This window comes from Gigantopelta aegis, chromosome 3 (assembly GCF_016097555.1).
Source record: "Gigantopelta aegis isolate Gae_Host chromosome 3, Gae_host_genome, whole genome shotgun sequence".
Lineage (NCBI taxonomy): Eukaryota > Metazoa > Mollusca > Gastropoda > Neomphalida > Peltospiridae > Gigantopelta > Gigantopelta aegis.
The window spans coordinates 5,157,289-5,174,838 of NC_054701.1; the positions used below are offsets into that span (position 1 = coordinate 5,157,289).

The following is a 17,550-nucleotide window of genomic DNA, read 5'->3' on the forward strand; positions in this document are numbered from 1 at the left end:
ACATAATAATGAAATTACTTATATCTGTTTTAATCACAAAATGTGATGTTTCTTACCGGGTGTATATGTAAATTTAACTCATTTTACCAATTGTTCAAGCATTGTATATCAAAAAGAGCAGAATGTAGTCCTGTGGTAAAGCACTCGCCTTATGCATGGTCAGTCTAGGATCGATCCCCATTGGTGGGCCCATTGGGCTATTTCTCGTTCCAGCCAGTGCACCATGGCTGCTGTATCGAAGGCTGTAATATGTGTTATCCTATCAGTGGGTTGTTGCATATAAAACATCCCATGCTACTAATGGGAAAAATGTAGTGGGTTTCCTCTCTGAAACTCGGGGCTAGCTCTGCCACTCCCCATATTCTCCAATTGCGAATTTTGGAAACAACTGGTGAATTTTATTGTAATTTGGCAAAAATATTGCATGCAATAATTCATATTTTGTTGAAAATTACTAGATTAAAAAAAAAAAACATTAATTATATTCAAAAGATAATTTGGCGAAATTTTCAGCTCGCCCAGAGCTAGCCCTGAAAAGTTTAAAAATTACTGAATGTTTGACATCCAATAGCTGATGATTAATAAATCAATGTGTTCTAGGTCATATCATAGGTCAAGAAATGTGCTAGTTTGTGCCTAGGTGTTTATTATAAAAACAATTGGTAAGAGCAGACCTTAGTTTCAGTTAGTAAACATAAACACTTAGTTTAGTAAATCTAGAAATCTGCAACACACATTTGGGTAAGGTTATAACAGTGAGAAGCTAATGTCTGTGGTGTTTAAATGGGGAAATATAGTCTAAAAATAACTAGAGTTTGTATCCATAACCATTACTTCTCAGACGAATGTGCGTTTTTAGAATTAAGAAAAATTTATTTTTGGGTATTGCAATATCCTGGATGAATAGAACCACTTCAGTTGTACGAAAATTAATATTCTAAATAATAAAATATAAGTAATTCTAATTTAAATAAGCAAAAACGGCTTTAATAGTGAAAAATTTGTTGTAGTGTTTAAGAACTAGGGTGTGCCACTTTCAGCACAAATTTCATTTGCCTGTAATCCATATGGGTATACATAATGCATAGAGTGTTTGGATACGCAGACGTATAAGCACATGTGTAGATACATAAATGGAATCTACTCGGCCTATTACAGATTACGTACATATATACAAATACAGATTATAGACAAATGGAAATTGTGCCTTAGTCTCAAAGCATCCTATTTACCACGATATGAGATGCATAATAGCCATTGATTAAATATAATCCTAGGAGTTGTGGTGTCCAATTTCAAAACCATAACCATGTAGTAGGGCACTTATGGTCTGTTTTGTTTTTATTACGTACAGTACACTCAATTTATTTTCTGGCGGAAAGCCTGCTTACAGGGAAGAAAATGAATACATATGGATCTATTTTAACAACAATATTCCATTTCCTATATGTAGACTACTGTCTACAACAGTTTTTTATTTACCAGTCTTTCGGGGTGTGGGTGGGGGGTGAACCAAAGTGGATGGAAAGCAGTCCAAAGCCGTACAGTATTCAGACTGGTGTTATCACAGAAGAGTGTGACCTGTTATTTACAAAACCACCTGTTATCATTTAGGTCCTCCCTCCCACGGATGTGATTTTACACTGACAGGTCTCCAATGTATGGAAGTGCTGCATAATGATTTACAGAGATGTTGAGCTCTTACTCTACACATCCTGTGATGTAGGAATCGGTTCAAGTACAGTACGTGAACTACTCAACAGTAATGGTTATCTTCAAGCCTTCAACATTGGGCCAAGTCAAGTTCAGTCACAGTCTGTCGAATTATTATTTAGGAAATTATAATTGAGTTATGATGCCATTTTCATAGAGTGTGTAATTCAGTACAATTTATAGTATTGGGTTAAAAAGTTGGTCACTCTTCCTGACTTAACGTAACTCTAAATTTTGGACTTGTATTAAAACAAAGTTTGCTTTGTTTAAAGACACCACTAGAGCACATTGATGTATTAATCATTGGCTATTGGAATTCAAACATTACTTTTTACATATCCAGAACTGTGGGTTTAGTTGGTAGTGGTTAGTGAGAGAGAAGTCGGTTTAGGTGGGAGCCAGTACTGGGATGGGAACCCAGTACCTACCAAATTTAATTCAGATAGCTTAACCACTACACCATAGAGACCATGTACCCCACATCCAATTTAAGGACCATTGCTTTACGAGCCCAGCTGCAGAAAAGGCACACATGAAGCATTAGTGTATAACATGTATAAAAAGGGATGAGTATTGGTTGGAAATTATAAATTTGATAAAGTCTGGTACAAATGTACATCGCCTTAGATCCCTGGATAACTGCCAAAATCCTGTAGGGATGAGAGATAGGTGGCGCTGCCAAAATAGTGGCTTAATAGTTGTTAACATGGAACATCTAATCTACATGAAGCTGCCACTTTGTACTGTCGCCAAGCAGGGCACCGCAGCAGTCAGACTTGCCCAACGTGGCCACCTTTGTTAAACAGACATCAGTCTTAGAGTTCTATTTATAGCTCACAAATCATTTTTAAAACACAATCATCCTAGATGTTGGGTTACTGGGTAAACATTTATGACTAGATACAAACAGCTGTCTTAAGAAGAAAAAAGTGTTTTGTTTAACGAAATCACTAGAGCACATTTTTGATTTATTAATCATTGGCTATTGGATGTCAAATATTTGGTAATTTTGACATGCAGTCTTAGAGAGGAAACCCGCTACATGTTTTTATTAGTAGCTAGGGATCTAAACATCTTAAGAAGTTACCATATCTTTGTCACAGGTCATAGTTTGACCTGTTTTAAGCAGTGTAGTGTACACCTGTCTTCGTGGGCCATTTTATAAAAATGCATTGTGTGGCTCATTAATGCAGATTAACTGTGATGGTGGTTTTGTAGTGAGCCGAAATTACAGATGACTAATATAGCTTTCTATAATTCACATGATTTGACTGGGATCAATTTTATTTGTGCCATATTGACTGGCAAAATTGATTGCCCAAATATATAAAATTTTAAAAAGTTGTCCATTTTTTAGATTTGCCACAATTATTATTATTTTTTTTTTTTAAAGAATCCTGAGTTGGATTACAAAAGATTTGACTTCACCCTGAGCAATATGCTACATAGGTCTATGCATAGACCTGATGAGTATTGATAATGGCACTGTAGACGTTTCCAGGTGACTGAAACTGAAGTGTCGCTGTAGATTACCCGTATTGATACAGACCTGAGAGAGAGGATTTGACAGATGTTGATTAGGAAATGCTAAAATCGGCTTCCATTATTGTGAGTGGTGACGGCTTAATGCAGTTGTCTGTGTTCTGCTCTTTATAGACAGCCGGGGAGGTGTGTCACCCATAACGATGAGCCGACCATTCAAACCACTTCCTTCTTGCAGTCAGCCGATCAGCACCTTCACTGCCTACACATCTAGTACTCGGGTACAGTGATGTGTCATTTTCTTTATCACGGTGCACGAGAAGTCGACCTTTGTGCTGTATTTGTTGTTTGGATTGGGTGTGGGGGAGGACGGGGTAGCTCCGTGATAGAACACGGACCTATGGCGTGATAATTCATGAGATTGAGTTCTCTTAATGGATATATCAGGCTTCTGAGAATTGAAATTTGGCATCTTTCTGTCTCATACCCGACCACTGGCCATGCCAGAGATGGGGTGTGAGATAGACATTCCTCAACCTTTAATGGATGTTAGTTAATAGAGTTTACAGTACAGAAATTTGGCATTAACCATTTAAAGATTAGGCAAAAACTAATCGAGGTAACCCATTTTGTTCTTGCATAACCCGCCATGACTATGATGTCATTAATATAATGTATGAATGAAAAGCGGGTTATGTAAAAGCAGACTTGTGGCAGCGACACACCAATGACACGACACACCAATGATACTACCGTTGTCACAGTTTCCAGAGGCCTGCACATCACAATTCCTGCTGTATGAAGAAATATTTTACAACTAGTACTTCAGAGTCCATTATGTATACTGTCCTTACTGTGGGCAACTTCATCAAATACTTTAACATATCTGTAAACATTCCCTTAGACAAGACAGTACAAACCATAACCTTTCGTATACCAGTCATGTGACGGTGGTTGAAATAAAAAAATTATTTTAAAAACCCTAGGGATCCACTGACATCAATTGATCCAACAGCCCATTACCTGTGGGCAAAAGATCTAGACACCACAGAATAATGAAAACCTTACATATGATTTGGTTGAGGGTTTCAACAATATCTATCAATATGTAAATAAATAACAACTGATATTGGTCAATATTGCATGTAGTATTTTGAATATTGCAACTATTTGACTTGAGCATTATTTGTGATCAATTTAATTTTTAAGAGAAGGGCTAGACATTTGGCATTATGATGCTATTGATATATTTACCCTGTTCCTTGTTGACATGATACCAAGAGTAATAAATATGTGTTGTCAGTTTGAAGTGATTTGTCACCTGTGTGTTCTGTTGTTAGGGTCAGCCTGACCTGTACTTTCACAAGTGGTTAACGTTTCATTGCCAGTACTAATAGTTACTGTCCTCTTTACTTGCATCATTGCCACAGTGTGTCATTTCTCTGAAGAATGTTATCACAAATGTAAAACATTCTTCAACACTGAAACTTTCTGGTTCCATCTTTTCCATGTTAGAATCTTCAAAAATGTAATCTGCAAAGGAAAAAAAGTCATATAAGCAAATTTGTGAGTGTTGTTTATCCATTGTTAAGTAATTTCAAAATGTCTTTTACCATCTTTTACCTTTTGAAGTTACCTTTTTACATAAATTACATCAGGACAAAAGTTTGTTTTGTTTACTAGAGCACATTTATTTATTAATCATTGGCTATTGGATGTCAAACATTTAGTATTTCTAACATACAGTTTTAACTACTACACTTTTTCATTAGTTAGCAAGGGATCAGGAAAAAGGTAACTTTGGTATGATTATACTGCTTTGAGAAAAATGCAGTATCTTAGCTTTCTAACCTAAACTGAACTGTCCAATACTCATTTGTGCTTTACCAGATCATAGCAAGAATCCTCTACCCTCTCTTGTCTTGGACATGTGTGCTGAGATCCACCTCTCTTGTCTTGGACATGTGTGCTGAGATCCATGTGCCCATGAGATTTGTGCATTAACATAATTAGTCTTGTGCTGTCTTTTATATTTGGTAACAACTTCTGAAAGCATACACGATCATCTCCCATTTTCCTTAATTGTCAGATTCAAGTGACACAACCTTTTAGATCTTAAGGTCATCATAACCCAGATGACCAAATGTGGTTGGAAATTTTATTAGCACTTAACAGTCATTGTCCCCTGGACTTTTGTGATTTCGTCCAGTTTTAGTGTGATTGTCCAGTAATGAATTCCTATTCTCTATACTCAAGCTGTGACCATGTCATTATGGTCACATTTAGACGGGAGCTCCTAACTGAGAAACTCGGGCTAAACTTAGATTATGAGCAGGTGTCAGTCGTCTTCCCACTCAACTTTCATACACTTCATTATTTTAGTAACCACTAATGTAGAAATAAACTGATATTTTTGTTCAAATCTTCAGGCATTTATGTACAGAATCGATTTTGGTTTAGCTTATATTCAATTTATTTTCATATTTATAATGGGACATTTTTCTGCCAAAAAAAATTTAATTTTACAATTTATGAGAAAGAAATATGTTTAACATTTTCATGTTTATGCTCAATTAAGGTTCAAGCATGCTGTCCTTGGCATTTTCTTCAGAAAACTGCCTCTCTGTCCAGGACATTAAGTTAATAATCAGTGTTAGTGGAAAGTGAGATAGAAATTATTATCACTTCTTTCACTTCCTTCTTGAGCCGTCACAAGTCACTCTGAGTGGGAGCTGGTTCTGGGATGTGAACCTACCGGCTTTTGAGTCTGATGGCTTAACCACCACACCACAAAACCAATACCAAATCTGTATTAAAAGATTCAGATTGTGAGTTCATTAGCAGCCTGCATGTATCAATGCAGAAGGCAGGGTGCCAAAGTAACACCAGGCTGAGAGAACTGGTACCTCTAGCTGTCAAAATAAACAAGCCGATTAGTCTTACCTCACACCTGCTGAACTAACCAGCAGACCACAAGGAGTGGCCCCTGGGGACATAGAGAAATCTGAGCTGCTTTATCCGAGTTGAGGTGTTACACCATTCCTTTTGTCTCCTTGTGATGGCCAGCTGAAAGCTGAGCCCAACTGTGTGCAAATCCTTCATCAACTAAACTCACTCCTACAGCAGGAGCATTGTTTGCCTTGATTTCCAAAGTTTGGCTTTACAATTCTAGAAATATAAGTAAGAGTAACAGAAGTTTAAAGTTGTTATTTCAGTTATTGTTTTGTAAATTAAGCTCTATTTGGTTTTAAGTTTTTACAGTAGATTTCGAATCCCTCATTTTAGATGATATATATATGGTTAAAAATATTTTAAGTAATATCTTTTAATATGGCATGTTTTAAAATTATTTGTTCCTAATTAAGCATTGTTTATTTAAGTTTTTAAGTGTTGTTTCATTATTTGAATATATTGTATTTAAAGTAAATGAAAAGTATATTTAGAAGTACCCTTTTAGTTATTTTTAAATAAATATATTTAAAATACAAAATGGATATTTTGAAATATTCCTTGTGTGTGTGTGTGTGTGTGTGTGTGTGTGTGTGTGTAGTTTAAAGCTTACGTTTGTAAATGATACATTTTAAATAATTTGTGTTTTTATTGTGAACAGTTCACAATTGATTTAAATATCATTTAAAAATAAATACCATTTAAATGCCATTCCTTAATGTAAATGTTATTTTGACAGTGTTGCATACTGTTAATCAAAGCGCGGTTGAAAGATGAAACGAAAGACAGTCTGCAGAGTGTGCTAATTCTGAGATCTTGGATTCAGATTCCATCTTTCCAGGCTGTGTGACAAGCTTGGTTGGACAGTTAATCGGGTCAGTCCACTCGGTTTGTCATCCTCTCGCGTAGGGGCAAACCTTTAACTCCTCCTTGTTGATCAGACAAACACCAGATATTGATCCTTGTTTTCTTGTTGTCGTAGCTGCATTCTGTGTAAAAAGACAAAAGCCTTTTTCTATGAAGAACCGAAAAGAGAAGAACAATCAACAGTTGCATCATCATCTTGTCAACAGTGGCATCCTGCCACCCCTGCCAATGATCCAAGAAGTTGTTTTGGACCTTCCCATTGAAGTGTGACCTATATTCCCCCACTTATAGTAAGAGTAGACTCATCTCAGTGTGGTAAGTTGGGTACTAGTTGGCGGTGTTGTGTGTCTTGTCACACTGGTAAATCGGTATGCATCAGAGTGTAATACAAGGATTTACGTGTTGACAGCGACGTCACTGTCTCTTGCTGTGTCACACAAGTTTGAGTGCTCACAATGGCCACGTCCCCTGTGTCGGAGTTGTCTGTACCCTACCTCAACAGAACTTCATCACTGAGAAGATCGGCAAAGAAAAAACAAACTTTTTATTCTCGTAAGTAATTACCGTTATTGATATCACCTGTTAGGCAATTTTTATGGGGGAAAAAATATACAGTTTATCCAGTTTATAATGGTGAAATATATATATTTGCATGTGTAATATGACACATATTTTTTGGTTCAGATCAATTTTATTTTATTGATGAAGTAACAGTAACAGAAGTTTCCATGGGAACATATTGTTGAGAATCATACAGCAGTCGCTACATGCAACAGGTATCTTGATTGCTTAATTCTTCCATTGAAGGATTGGCAGCATGTGTTTGTGTTATGAATGCACACACAGGCTGTCCGGCTTTATGAAGCACTGTTGTGGTCTAACAAGCACTCAAAGACAGGCTTCAACAGCTACATGCATGCATGCTGTGTGTGTTATTACGGTCTGTGCCTGGCTGGAAGTGAGAGGGGTCTTCAGCAGTTCACACATACTGTTCTGGACATCTCTGATTGACTGATAGGGCTGGGATATATAAATTTTGTCTTGTGTATTGGTTGTCGGGTAATTTCCCTGTGCGGTGAAGCCAAGTGCCAGCTGTCTTGAGATGTGTGTTTATACCTCTATTTCTGTCATATTCACGGCTAACCAAGCCTCTAGCCAAACTAATGGAAACATCTCAAACTGAAATGACTTTTATTGATATTCATTTCTCACAATAAGGTGATCATTCTGGCATATACAGGTGCATAATGAAGGTACAAGTACAGAATGTATATGTATCCAAAATCTTGTGGTGTGTTCTTTTATTAAAAAATGAGAAAGATTAAAACTACATACATGTTTGTACACGTATGCATTAAAAAAAACCATGCTGTATAAATACTATAATAGTGTACCTATATATTTAAAAACAAAATGACTCAATAAAATAGTTGCCAAATATACCAATTATATTTTTTTAATCCCAGTGAATAAGATTTTTTTCAGGAAAAAATCATTCCAAAATTGTAGGCAACAATATTATGAATATACTTTTATAACATAAAACTGTGATTAAATATTGGTGTCAGTGTCATTACTTTTAACAAATTTTATTTCTTTTTTTTTGAGGTTGGATTTTCCCCCAACTTTGATCTATTTTGTGATAATTTCTTTACATTATCACTACTGGTGCTTAAATCATGCCTGATGTCAAATTATAATGTAACAAGAGTTAATGTAACGTAGCTAAACAAAATGTACATCGATCAATGTATGTTGAATACATTTTTTTAGTTCAATATTTAACCGGTCATAAAGACCGTTGGGCTTTATTATTGTAATACGATTTATAAATGAGTATGCTGCAGTGTGTACTACGAGTGTAGTTTATTTTATAACAATGAATGCAGTTTCTTTCAGGTTGTGCCATAGTGTTCAAATAGAACTTTTAACACAAGCATTTTGATTTATTTACACATAAGGGAGAAACATTTGCTTACCATGGCACTCCCATGTTGTGGTGACAAACATTGCATTGATTCCGCCAGCGTTTGTCAACAAGATCACAGCAAGTTGTGTTCTTTTTGTATTGGTCTGTTGTTTAAGACTGACTGTATTTTTTCCGCAGTAACACTGGCATGAGAAGCTGTGTTATCAACACCTACATGCATAGGTATGGTGGTAGTAGATCCCATTGTCTGCATCCTGTTTACAACAGGAATCTACAGGTCTTGTGTCTTTTCTTGGAGCGATACCTCTTACAAAAGGTGTAAGATACGGTACACATTCTTGTCAAAATAAGCTGATGTTCTTACTTGCTAGTCTAGTTAACAAAAATGATGCATTCTCCATTCAAACACACAGAAATGGTCTGCTGTGCTGTTCCACTGTTTTAAAGTGTTAAAAATTGTTACAGGTCGCAGATTGAGAGCACAAACTTGTACATGTACATACATATTAATACACACTTACCTGTAGCCTGGTTGCTGAAACCAGAATACCACACAGTTTTACTGTGACCCAACCAGTTCACAACAATCAGCACAGCTCGATTCCCGTCCATCCTCGATACTCTTTTTATCAATTAAAATATTGGGTGATATATAAAAATCTCACTTGAGTATCAGAAGTTGAGTATCAGATAAAGTATCAATGCAGAACATTGAAATTTTACACAAAACCAGTTTTTTGTGTTGTGTGTTGATTATAAAATTGAAATTTTTATACATTGCTTACTTTTAAAATGGTGTAGGGTACAAACATTAATGTAACAGAATATTATATATCATTGGAAAGCTATTCAACGTCTAATGTATAAACTGGCCCAATGTCGTCTTCTACCAAATCCAGAAGTGTTTTCTTCTGTGATAAAATGCACTTCCTTCTTGAAGAATCCTCATAACACTTTGACATTTCCTTTTTATATCCCCGACTGCAACCCTGTGGTCTATTCAATTTGAAACTTTCTCTCTCTGAGAAACTTGACAGCAGTCATGAATGTAGACAAGTTAGAAGAGCTTAAAAAAGAAATCTTGAAATGTTGGTGTCAAAAATAAGACTCTAAGAAATAAAGAAGTGTATTTCATCCAGTAGATGTTGGGTAGGTTCTTCTTTGTACAGCATATTTTAACAGTTCATGTACAGTATTATTCACCATTTTGAAAGTAAGTCATACAGGTATCAAAATAAAATTTTACAACCATTTCAATACACAACATAATAAACTGGTTTGGTACCAAATTTCAACATTGTGGATTGCATACTTTTTCTCATGTATACACAATATCAAAATATTAGGACTGGTTTTTGTTTTAAATCATCATGTATGTTTATTAATAAAGTGTAAAATAAATAAAATGCTTTTTAAGTTAGTACTCTATTTTAATGAATTGCAAGATGAATTGTGTTTTTTAAAAGTAAAAAACATGAAATTGCTATTTATATATATGTAGTTATCTATTAAAAAAGAACCTTAAAAGAATATAACGATTGTTGAATGACTATTTTTGGCATGTTTGGGTTTTCTTTTCTCGGTACAGATGTGAACATGGTCATCCAAGTTGTAACATCAGCCGCTTGCAGCTTTATGTGTTCACCACACACCAGATCATTCCACACCGCGTACATCTGGGCCCATGTAAACAAAACAAATACAGTTATAGCAACAACAAATCTATGAACATGTGTCCTGCTTAGATCAAAGTAAATAGTGTGAATCAGTGGTGTGCTAAAAACAACTCCAAAGATGACGGTCTGTAAACAGCTGGTCTAAAATTGATTTGTCTTGTACTTTTTATGGTAGGCTATGTTCTGATTTGCCAGATAGTCCATAAAGCAAAGTACATGCACAGCCGGTTTGGAAATTGTAACATCAGAAGGTACCGGCAGCATTAAAAATAATGTCATAAAATTTACTACATGTATATACTATTAATTAGCCAAATCCCAAGTAGCCCAGCAGTATCACAATTATACTATTTATAGTTATTCACTTATATGTATAAGTGTGTGGATTTTGTTTGTTTGGTCAAATCCTGATGAACATAAAAAGAAATAACAGACAGTCCATATAATTAAATTTGAAACATACCTTTTAATAATAACTATACATATATGCATGGCTGTTAATTGTCCGTCGTGAGACGGATTTCCATCGTCAGAGAAATTGTGGAAATTATTTTTTCAGTCTTTTTTTTTTTTTTTTTAAAATGAGAATCACTTCGTAATGTCAAACCGATCACTTCGGCCGTTTTCTTTGCCCCACTGACCCCCTTTAGGTACCTATCGGATGGGTATAATCTACCATACATTTTGGGGCCCCATTCCCCTAACGTAAATTCCCAATCCAATATCAAACCTTTTCCCAATTACGACCCAACAGTTTCCCATTAAAGATTCCCAAAGTTGCTCTTATCGCAGATACTTGAACTCATAAAAATGTTTTAAAATTTAGCTAATTGTATATTTAAAAAAAAACCTGACATCGAACAAGTTTCGTTTTGGTTTTCCGATCGATTACGAACATGTGACGAACAAGTCTGACCTGGATATGCAAATTAGTTTTATCCTGTTTTGATACAGTCTGCTGTGTCGTAGTTTTTAGTAATAATGCCTACAGTGTCTGATATAATACAGTTTTGGTAGAAGAATACAACATTTTGTTTTAATTCATCCATTTGCGTTAACACATATTTGGGATCTATCGCAACACGTCCAATCCGCTATTTACATAGTCCGAACGGACGTAGACAGTAAAGTATTGACTTAATGTGCACCCTGCACTATCATTTGCTGTGCTATTTTAAGCAGATGATCTTATTTTGTAAAAAGGTGTGTACATGTTTCGTACTTCTTTTTTTCTTCAAATATTTTATTATTATTATTTTATTTTTTTCAAATCATTTTTTGTATGGTTTTTGTAATTAAAAAATAAAACAAACTTTTCTACAGTAGTTGTAAATTAAGTGAAAAAAAACCTACCTTTAATTTATATGTGCTACTCACTCCCTTTGAAGTAATGGCCGTACCCGATGTCACATCATATGATGAACAGCACGTGCGAGTTTGAACACTGTTACAATGTAATAGTTCTGCTGGGAGATATTAGATTGCGTATTATAGATATTGAAACTTAATAAAGTTGATCCGGTCAAATATAACATTTACCGACCAGCGGTATGTTGCTTTTTTTTATATTATTTACGATTGAATAATGGGATCATTCGAGAACTACGCAACGTGCACTAAGGAGAGTGGGATTTATGGGATGTGACAAAACGTAATTTGGGGGTGGGGTGGGGGGTGGAGGAGGTTATTGTGCAACGTAATGTTAATTCATAAAGTAAAATGCAACCAGTCATTGCCATTTTATTTTAACATATATGTATTACTAAAGACCCCAAAGTAAAATATGACACGGTCACAAAACGTTACAAGGGGAGAGGGGTATTGAAACTGCAAGATTTTGCGTTACGTATTGTTAAATGACACAAAGATCAACAAAGGACTATTCAACGTTAGCATAATGCAGTATCAGACATTGGCTTTTACCTCAATTTTTAACGACACCCTCCCATAATGAATTTGCAATAACACGGGCCACCCGATGTAAATGTATTTGAATATTTGATTTGCCGTCCATCAGCTAGCGGTCAAGCCTAAATACATAATATCAGGTAATAACGCAAACTTTAAAAAAATGCCCGTACTAGGGCCGTAGCTTATGAAAGAACACCCCAGCAAATGTCAGCCTAATAGGACTATTTCCCAGTGGCGTGGCCCGGGAGGGGGCCATGCCCCCCCCCCCCCCCCAGTCCTGGGAAATATTTACCTTTTCGCTTATTAATAACTTTAAAAAGGTTCCTGTGTCATATCCCGCTACACAAGTGCCCCCCCCAATACAAAATCCTGCCTACGCCACTGCTATTTCCATTAATATAGGTTCACTGCAGGACCCATCAAATTAATGTTTTTGTCCAATAAAAAAAAAAACCCAGGGTGTGGGATGGGAGAAATACATGTTTCAAGTGGACTACAATTGTCATATAAAACATTACCATTTTGAATGCCCTGTACCTTGAAATTTCAGTCACAACATTTTACTTTTGTTAACAGCCATGTATATGTATATATATATATTTTTTTATTATTCTTTAACAATAATTCTTAATAATAAAAAGTACCAATATATGGTAGTTTTTTTTACCATTTTTATGCCATAGTCATTTTGTACCACTGCTAAAAATAATTTAGTACTATTGGTCATTTTACATGAGTAATACAATAATACAATAAGCAATACATAATACAATAACGGTACATAATACAATAACGGTACATAATACAATAACGGTACATAATACAATAACGGTACATAATACAATAAGCAATACATAATACAATAACGGTACATAATACAATAACGGTACATAATACAATAACGGTACATAATACAATAACGGTACATAATACAATAACGGTACATAATACAATAACGGTACATAATACAATAACGGTACATAATACAATAAGCAATACATAATACAATAACGGTACATAATACAATACAATAACGGTACATAATACAATAACGGTACATCAGTTGATGTGAGTATTCAGTGGTATTTTCAAAGGCATGCTAGACTGAGATTTTCACGACAACAAGCAATTGTGGTTTCTCACTAGATTTGATTTTGCAGCTAAGTGTGATATATGACAGTTCCAAGATGATCGTACCTACTGTAGTCAAATTGTCTGTGAGCACTTGGCCTCCTGGACACGGCACTGGGTTTGGTGCTTAATGTTAAATGAATATGACAGGCAGGAACCAGCCCAGTGTTTTGTGTGTGTTGGGGTGGGGTGGCAGGGGGGGGGGAGCACTGGTGTAGGAAGTTGGGGGGGGGGCAAGGTATTTGCATTTAAGGTATTTTGCTTTATATTTGCTTTATAATAGTGTAAAAGTGTGTAAATATAAAAGTGTGGTGCCCCCCCGCCCCCACACACACACACACACTTTTTGGCACCTTCCTACACCACTGGGGGTCATAACAAGATGTATACATACATGTGCTGAACACTGCCCAGAATAGTCTCTGAATATGAATTTCTGCTGACACAAGACCATCACTTTGCAAAAGAAAGCTTCTGTCTATGACTATATAATATTCTGTCATGATGCTTTGGGCTAAACTGTGTGTACATTATGTCATTCTACATACACTTGTCACCTGTAACATATATGAGTAGTCATGTCGTGTATATAATAAACATTGTACACAGATCTTCACACAGAACCCTGACATGTGGGTGATAGACGCTGTGCCCAAAATAAACCTACCCATATTAAGAGATAGTATATAATGTCCATTTTAATATTTTTTATATTAAACATTAAAATAAAATTAATGAAATGCTTAGTCGCAGGTTAAAATAAATGATTTACTGTTACCTGTATTTATCAGACAATAATAAAGGAAGCAATATTTGTTAAAGACACCTCAGCACATATTTTGACACTTGATAGAAAAAGAAAGGAAAACCACTGTCACCACATAGACTATTGCCAAACAGGAGAAACTGAGCTGTTATAATTAATTTATAGATGCACTTTCCCCATGACAGAACAGTATATCCCACACACTTTGATGTTCTCCGAGGTGGGGCACTGGTTGAGACAGAAGCCCCCAACTGAAGGACTATCAGTCCTAAATAGGATCCATCAAACACCATGTTAGTGCTCCAACACTCGACTACACATTTCCTATCTCTCCCCCCCCCCCCCCCCCCCCCCAGTAGTAATGTTACACATTATGAGGGAGGGCAGGATTTAGCTCAGTCGGTTGAGTGCTCACTCGAGGCGCTTGTGTCGCAGGATCAAACCACATCGGTGGATCCATTCAGCTGATTGGGTTTTTTCTCGTTCCACCCAGTGCACCACAACTGGATAAAGGCAGTGGTATGTTTTCTTGTCTGTGGGAAAATCCACATAAAAGATCCCTTGCTGCATTAGGAAAAATGTAACAGGTTTTCTCTGATGACTACAAGTCATAATTACCAAATATTTGACATCCAATAGCCGATGATTAATTAATCAATGTGCTCTAGTGCTGTCGTTAAACAAAACAAACTTTTACATTATGAGGGAAGGACTTGTTTCTCCAATCTGCACCAAATTACCCATAAAAGTGAGTTGTTAGCTGTTTAAAAAGCTGCCGGAGTCTGTGGTAGATTTAAATATCATGAGGTCCTTTGGAAAACCATGCCTGCGGCCAGAGCTGATTACCAAACATGTCCAAGTGTATTGTCTCTGCATGAGTATTGATTTGACACAAGTCAGGCGCTTTTAAAGGTGCACTGAGAAGGGGAAAATGAAACTAATTTGTGTCGTAATGCATGCAGTTAACCTGTTTTTGATGACTAGAAATGAATTTGTGTGATTTTAGTTTTTAGATTGACAGTCATGTGGGCCATTTGTCCGATATCACATCATGTATGGTCCGAGGTGAACAGTATGGTAGTGTTGGTACATGGGGTGTCACGATATATCGATGCATCAATGTATTACGATACCACTGCTGATGATATGATATACGATACCCTTGCTTGTGTATCGATTCCTATTTTAACCATGTATATAATCCTATTTTAATTTCGTATCTATTTACTAACCCCAGCTGAGATGTACTTATGTATTTCCGTCAAGGAATCATGTTTGATTGATTGGACTCTAAAGGTTGTGTATAAAAATGACATGTCCTGCGATGTGTTCTCTTACAAGTATTTGAGATATTGCATGTTATTGAAATATGTTTGTTTTTTTAAATATGAAGGAAGGAAATATTTTATTTAACGACGCACTCAACACATTTTATTCATGGTTATATACCGTCATAAATGATGATTTTAATAAGCAGGTTCTAACAAAAAGTGTAGATATGTCCCACCGAGTTTTTAACATATAAGGAACCCGTTCTTCTAGTCTTTGTGGAATACAATTAGTTTAAAAATCGGGAGTCATTCCTTTCATTATTTTAAACATTGTACATTGTTTTTCTCCTTTCACTAAGTGTTGTTAGACCAGTCTCAATATATAGCGAATATGTGAGTCACATTTAAGCATGCCAGTGATTACTCTTACAGCTTCTAATTGTACCTTTTTTTGTAAATTATGTGCATTTAATTGGGAACAGCCATCCCAGACCTCTGACAAATGAAAGTACCATATATTCGCATTTAATAACAGTCTGTAGTTCATTAATACCGAGATCATTACTGATGCTGATGTGCATACATTTTGAATATGACCAGGTCATATGGTTAAGGACCACACAGATATTGAGAGAGGAAACCCGTTGTCGCCACTTCATGGGCTACTCTTTTCGATTAGCAGTAAGGGATCTTTTATATGCACCATCCCATAGACAGGATAGCACATACCACGGCCGTTGATTTACCTGTCGTGGTGCACTGGCTGGAGCGAGAAATAGCCCATTGGGTCCACCGACGGGGATCGATCCCAAACCGACTGAACATCAAGCGAGTGCTTTACCACTGGGCTACGTCTCGCCCCTTTTTTAAATATGAGTGAAATTGATTATTAGAAATTCATATTGGGCATTTTGAGTATCATTTGCTGTCTGCCACCTGTCAATTCTGAGCCTTGTGACTGGTATATTGGATGAATTCGTAAAGGAAATTATCAACTGATCTCCTGTACATTAATGCGATATTGTTCCGTGGTATTCGTTGTCCTGCTGGTGTATCACGGTGTGCAGGAATTTGACATTCTCTCCCCAAGTGAGATTACAATGCCTAGATACAGATCTGAGTTTAGATGTACATGGCTTCACAATGTGACATGTGTACACATCTACAGTTATGTCAGTATTCAATAGTTATATATCGAGTATATTAACATGTAATATACCACTGGAAAATAGTTTTCTTTAAAACCTAGATTTGGTTTCAGTTCACCTACAGTACAGCTCTGAAGTTAAAATTCCCACTCACACACAGTGTATGGCGTTCCATACATCAGCCATTGTAATAATGCTAATTCTCCTGTCTGGTTATTAGGTTATAAACATACATATTCAACCACATGGACTCCGCTATAGAATATACATGTATGTATCATTGTATGTTTCACACATTGGATGTGAAATGAGTGCTAAATCAAAACTGTTCGCATTCTGGTTTAGGTGGCATAATGGTTAGGTCATAAACCTTAGGGCTGGTAAGCCATGGGTTCAAATCCCAGTACAAGCTCAGGGGTTGTATTCTACCACAGTGACCCTTGTCTTGCTATTATTCTTACTTTGAACCTGTGTCCTAAACAAACAGCCCAGACAGTTAGCCTGTATGCCCAGGCCAAAACACTTGAACCATAATTGAATATCTAAGCACAATCAAGATGAAATGCTAAATGCAGTGTTGATGTTTGTGGCGCGTTATTACTATTATTAGAAGGTGATTGTGCACAGTGGTTTGTGTGGATGCCAACTGGCAGTGTAAATAAAGATAAGTGGTGTGTACAAGTCATGCTTCAGCTAGACACTGTCT

The 17,550-nt window shown here is 36.1% G+C and overlaps 1 protein-coding gene across 4 annotated transcripts in view; it reads left to right on the plus strand.

Moving 5' to 3' along the window:
• LOC121367427 (SLIT-ROBO Rho GTPase-activating protein 1-like) overlaps positions 1–17,550 on the plus strand; it is a 154,134-nt gene that overhangs the window by 34,775 nt on the left and 101,809 nt on the right. For 3 of the 4 annotated variants that reach the window (XM_041491587.1, XM_041491588.1, XM_041491590.1), the window contains exon 1: positions 7,350–7,563. The exons of the other annotated variant lie outside the window; for it this stretch is intronic. In XM_041491587.1, coding sequence (XP_041347521.1) covers positions 7,467–7,563 — 97 coding nt within the window. In that variant the 5' untranslated portion in view covers positions 7,350–7,466. Of the gene's footprint in view, positions 1–7,349; positions 7,564–17,550 lie in introns of those variants that run through there. 4 annotated transcript variants of the gene reach the window in all.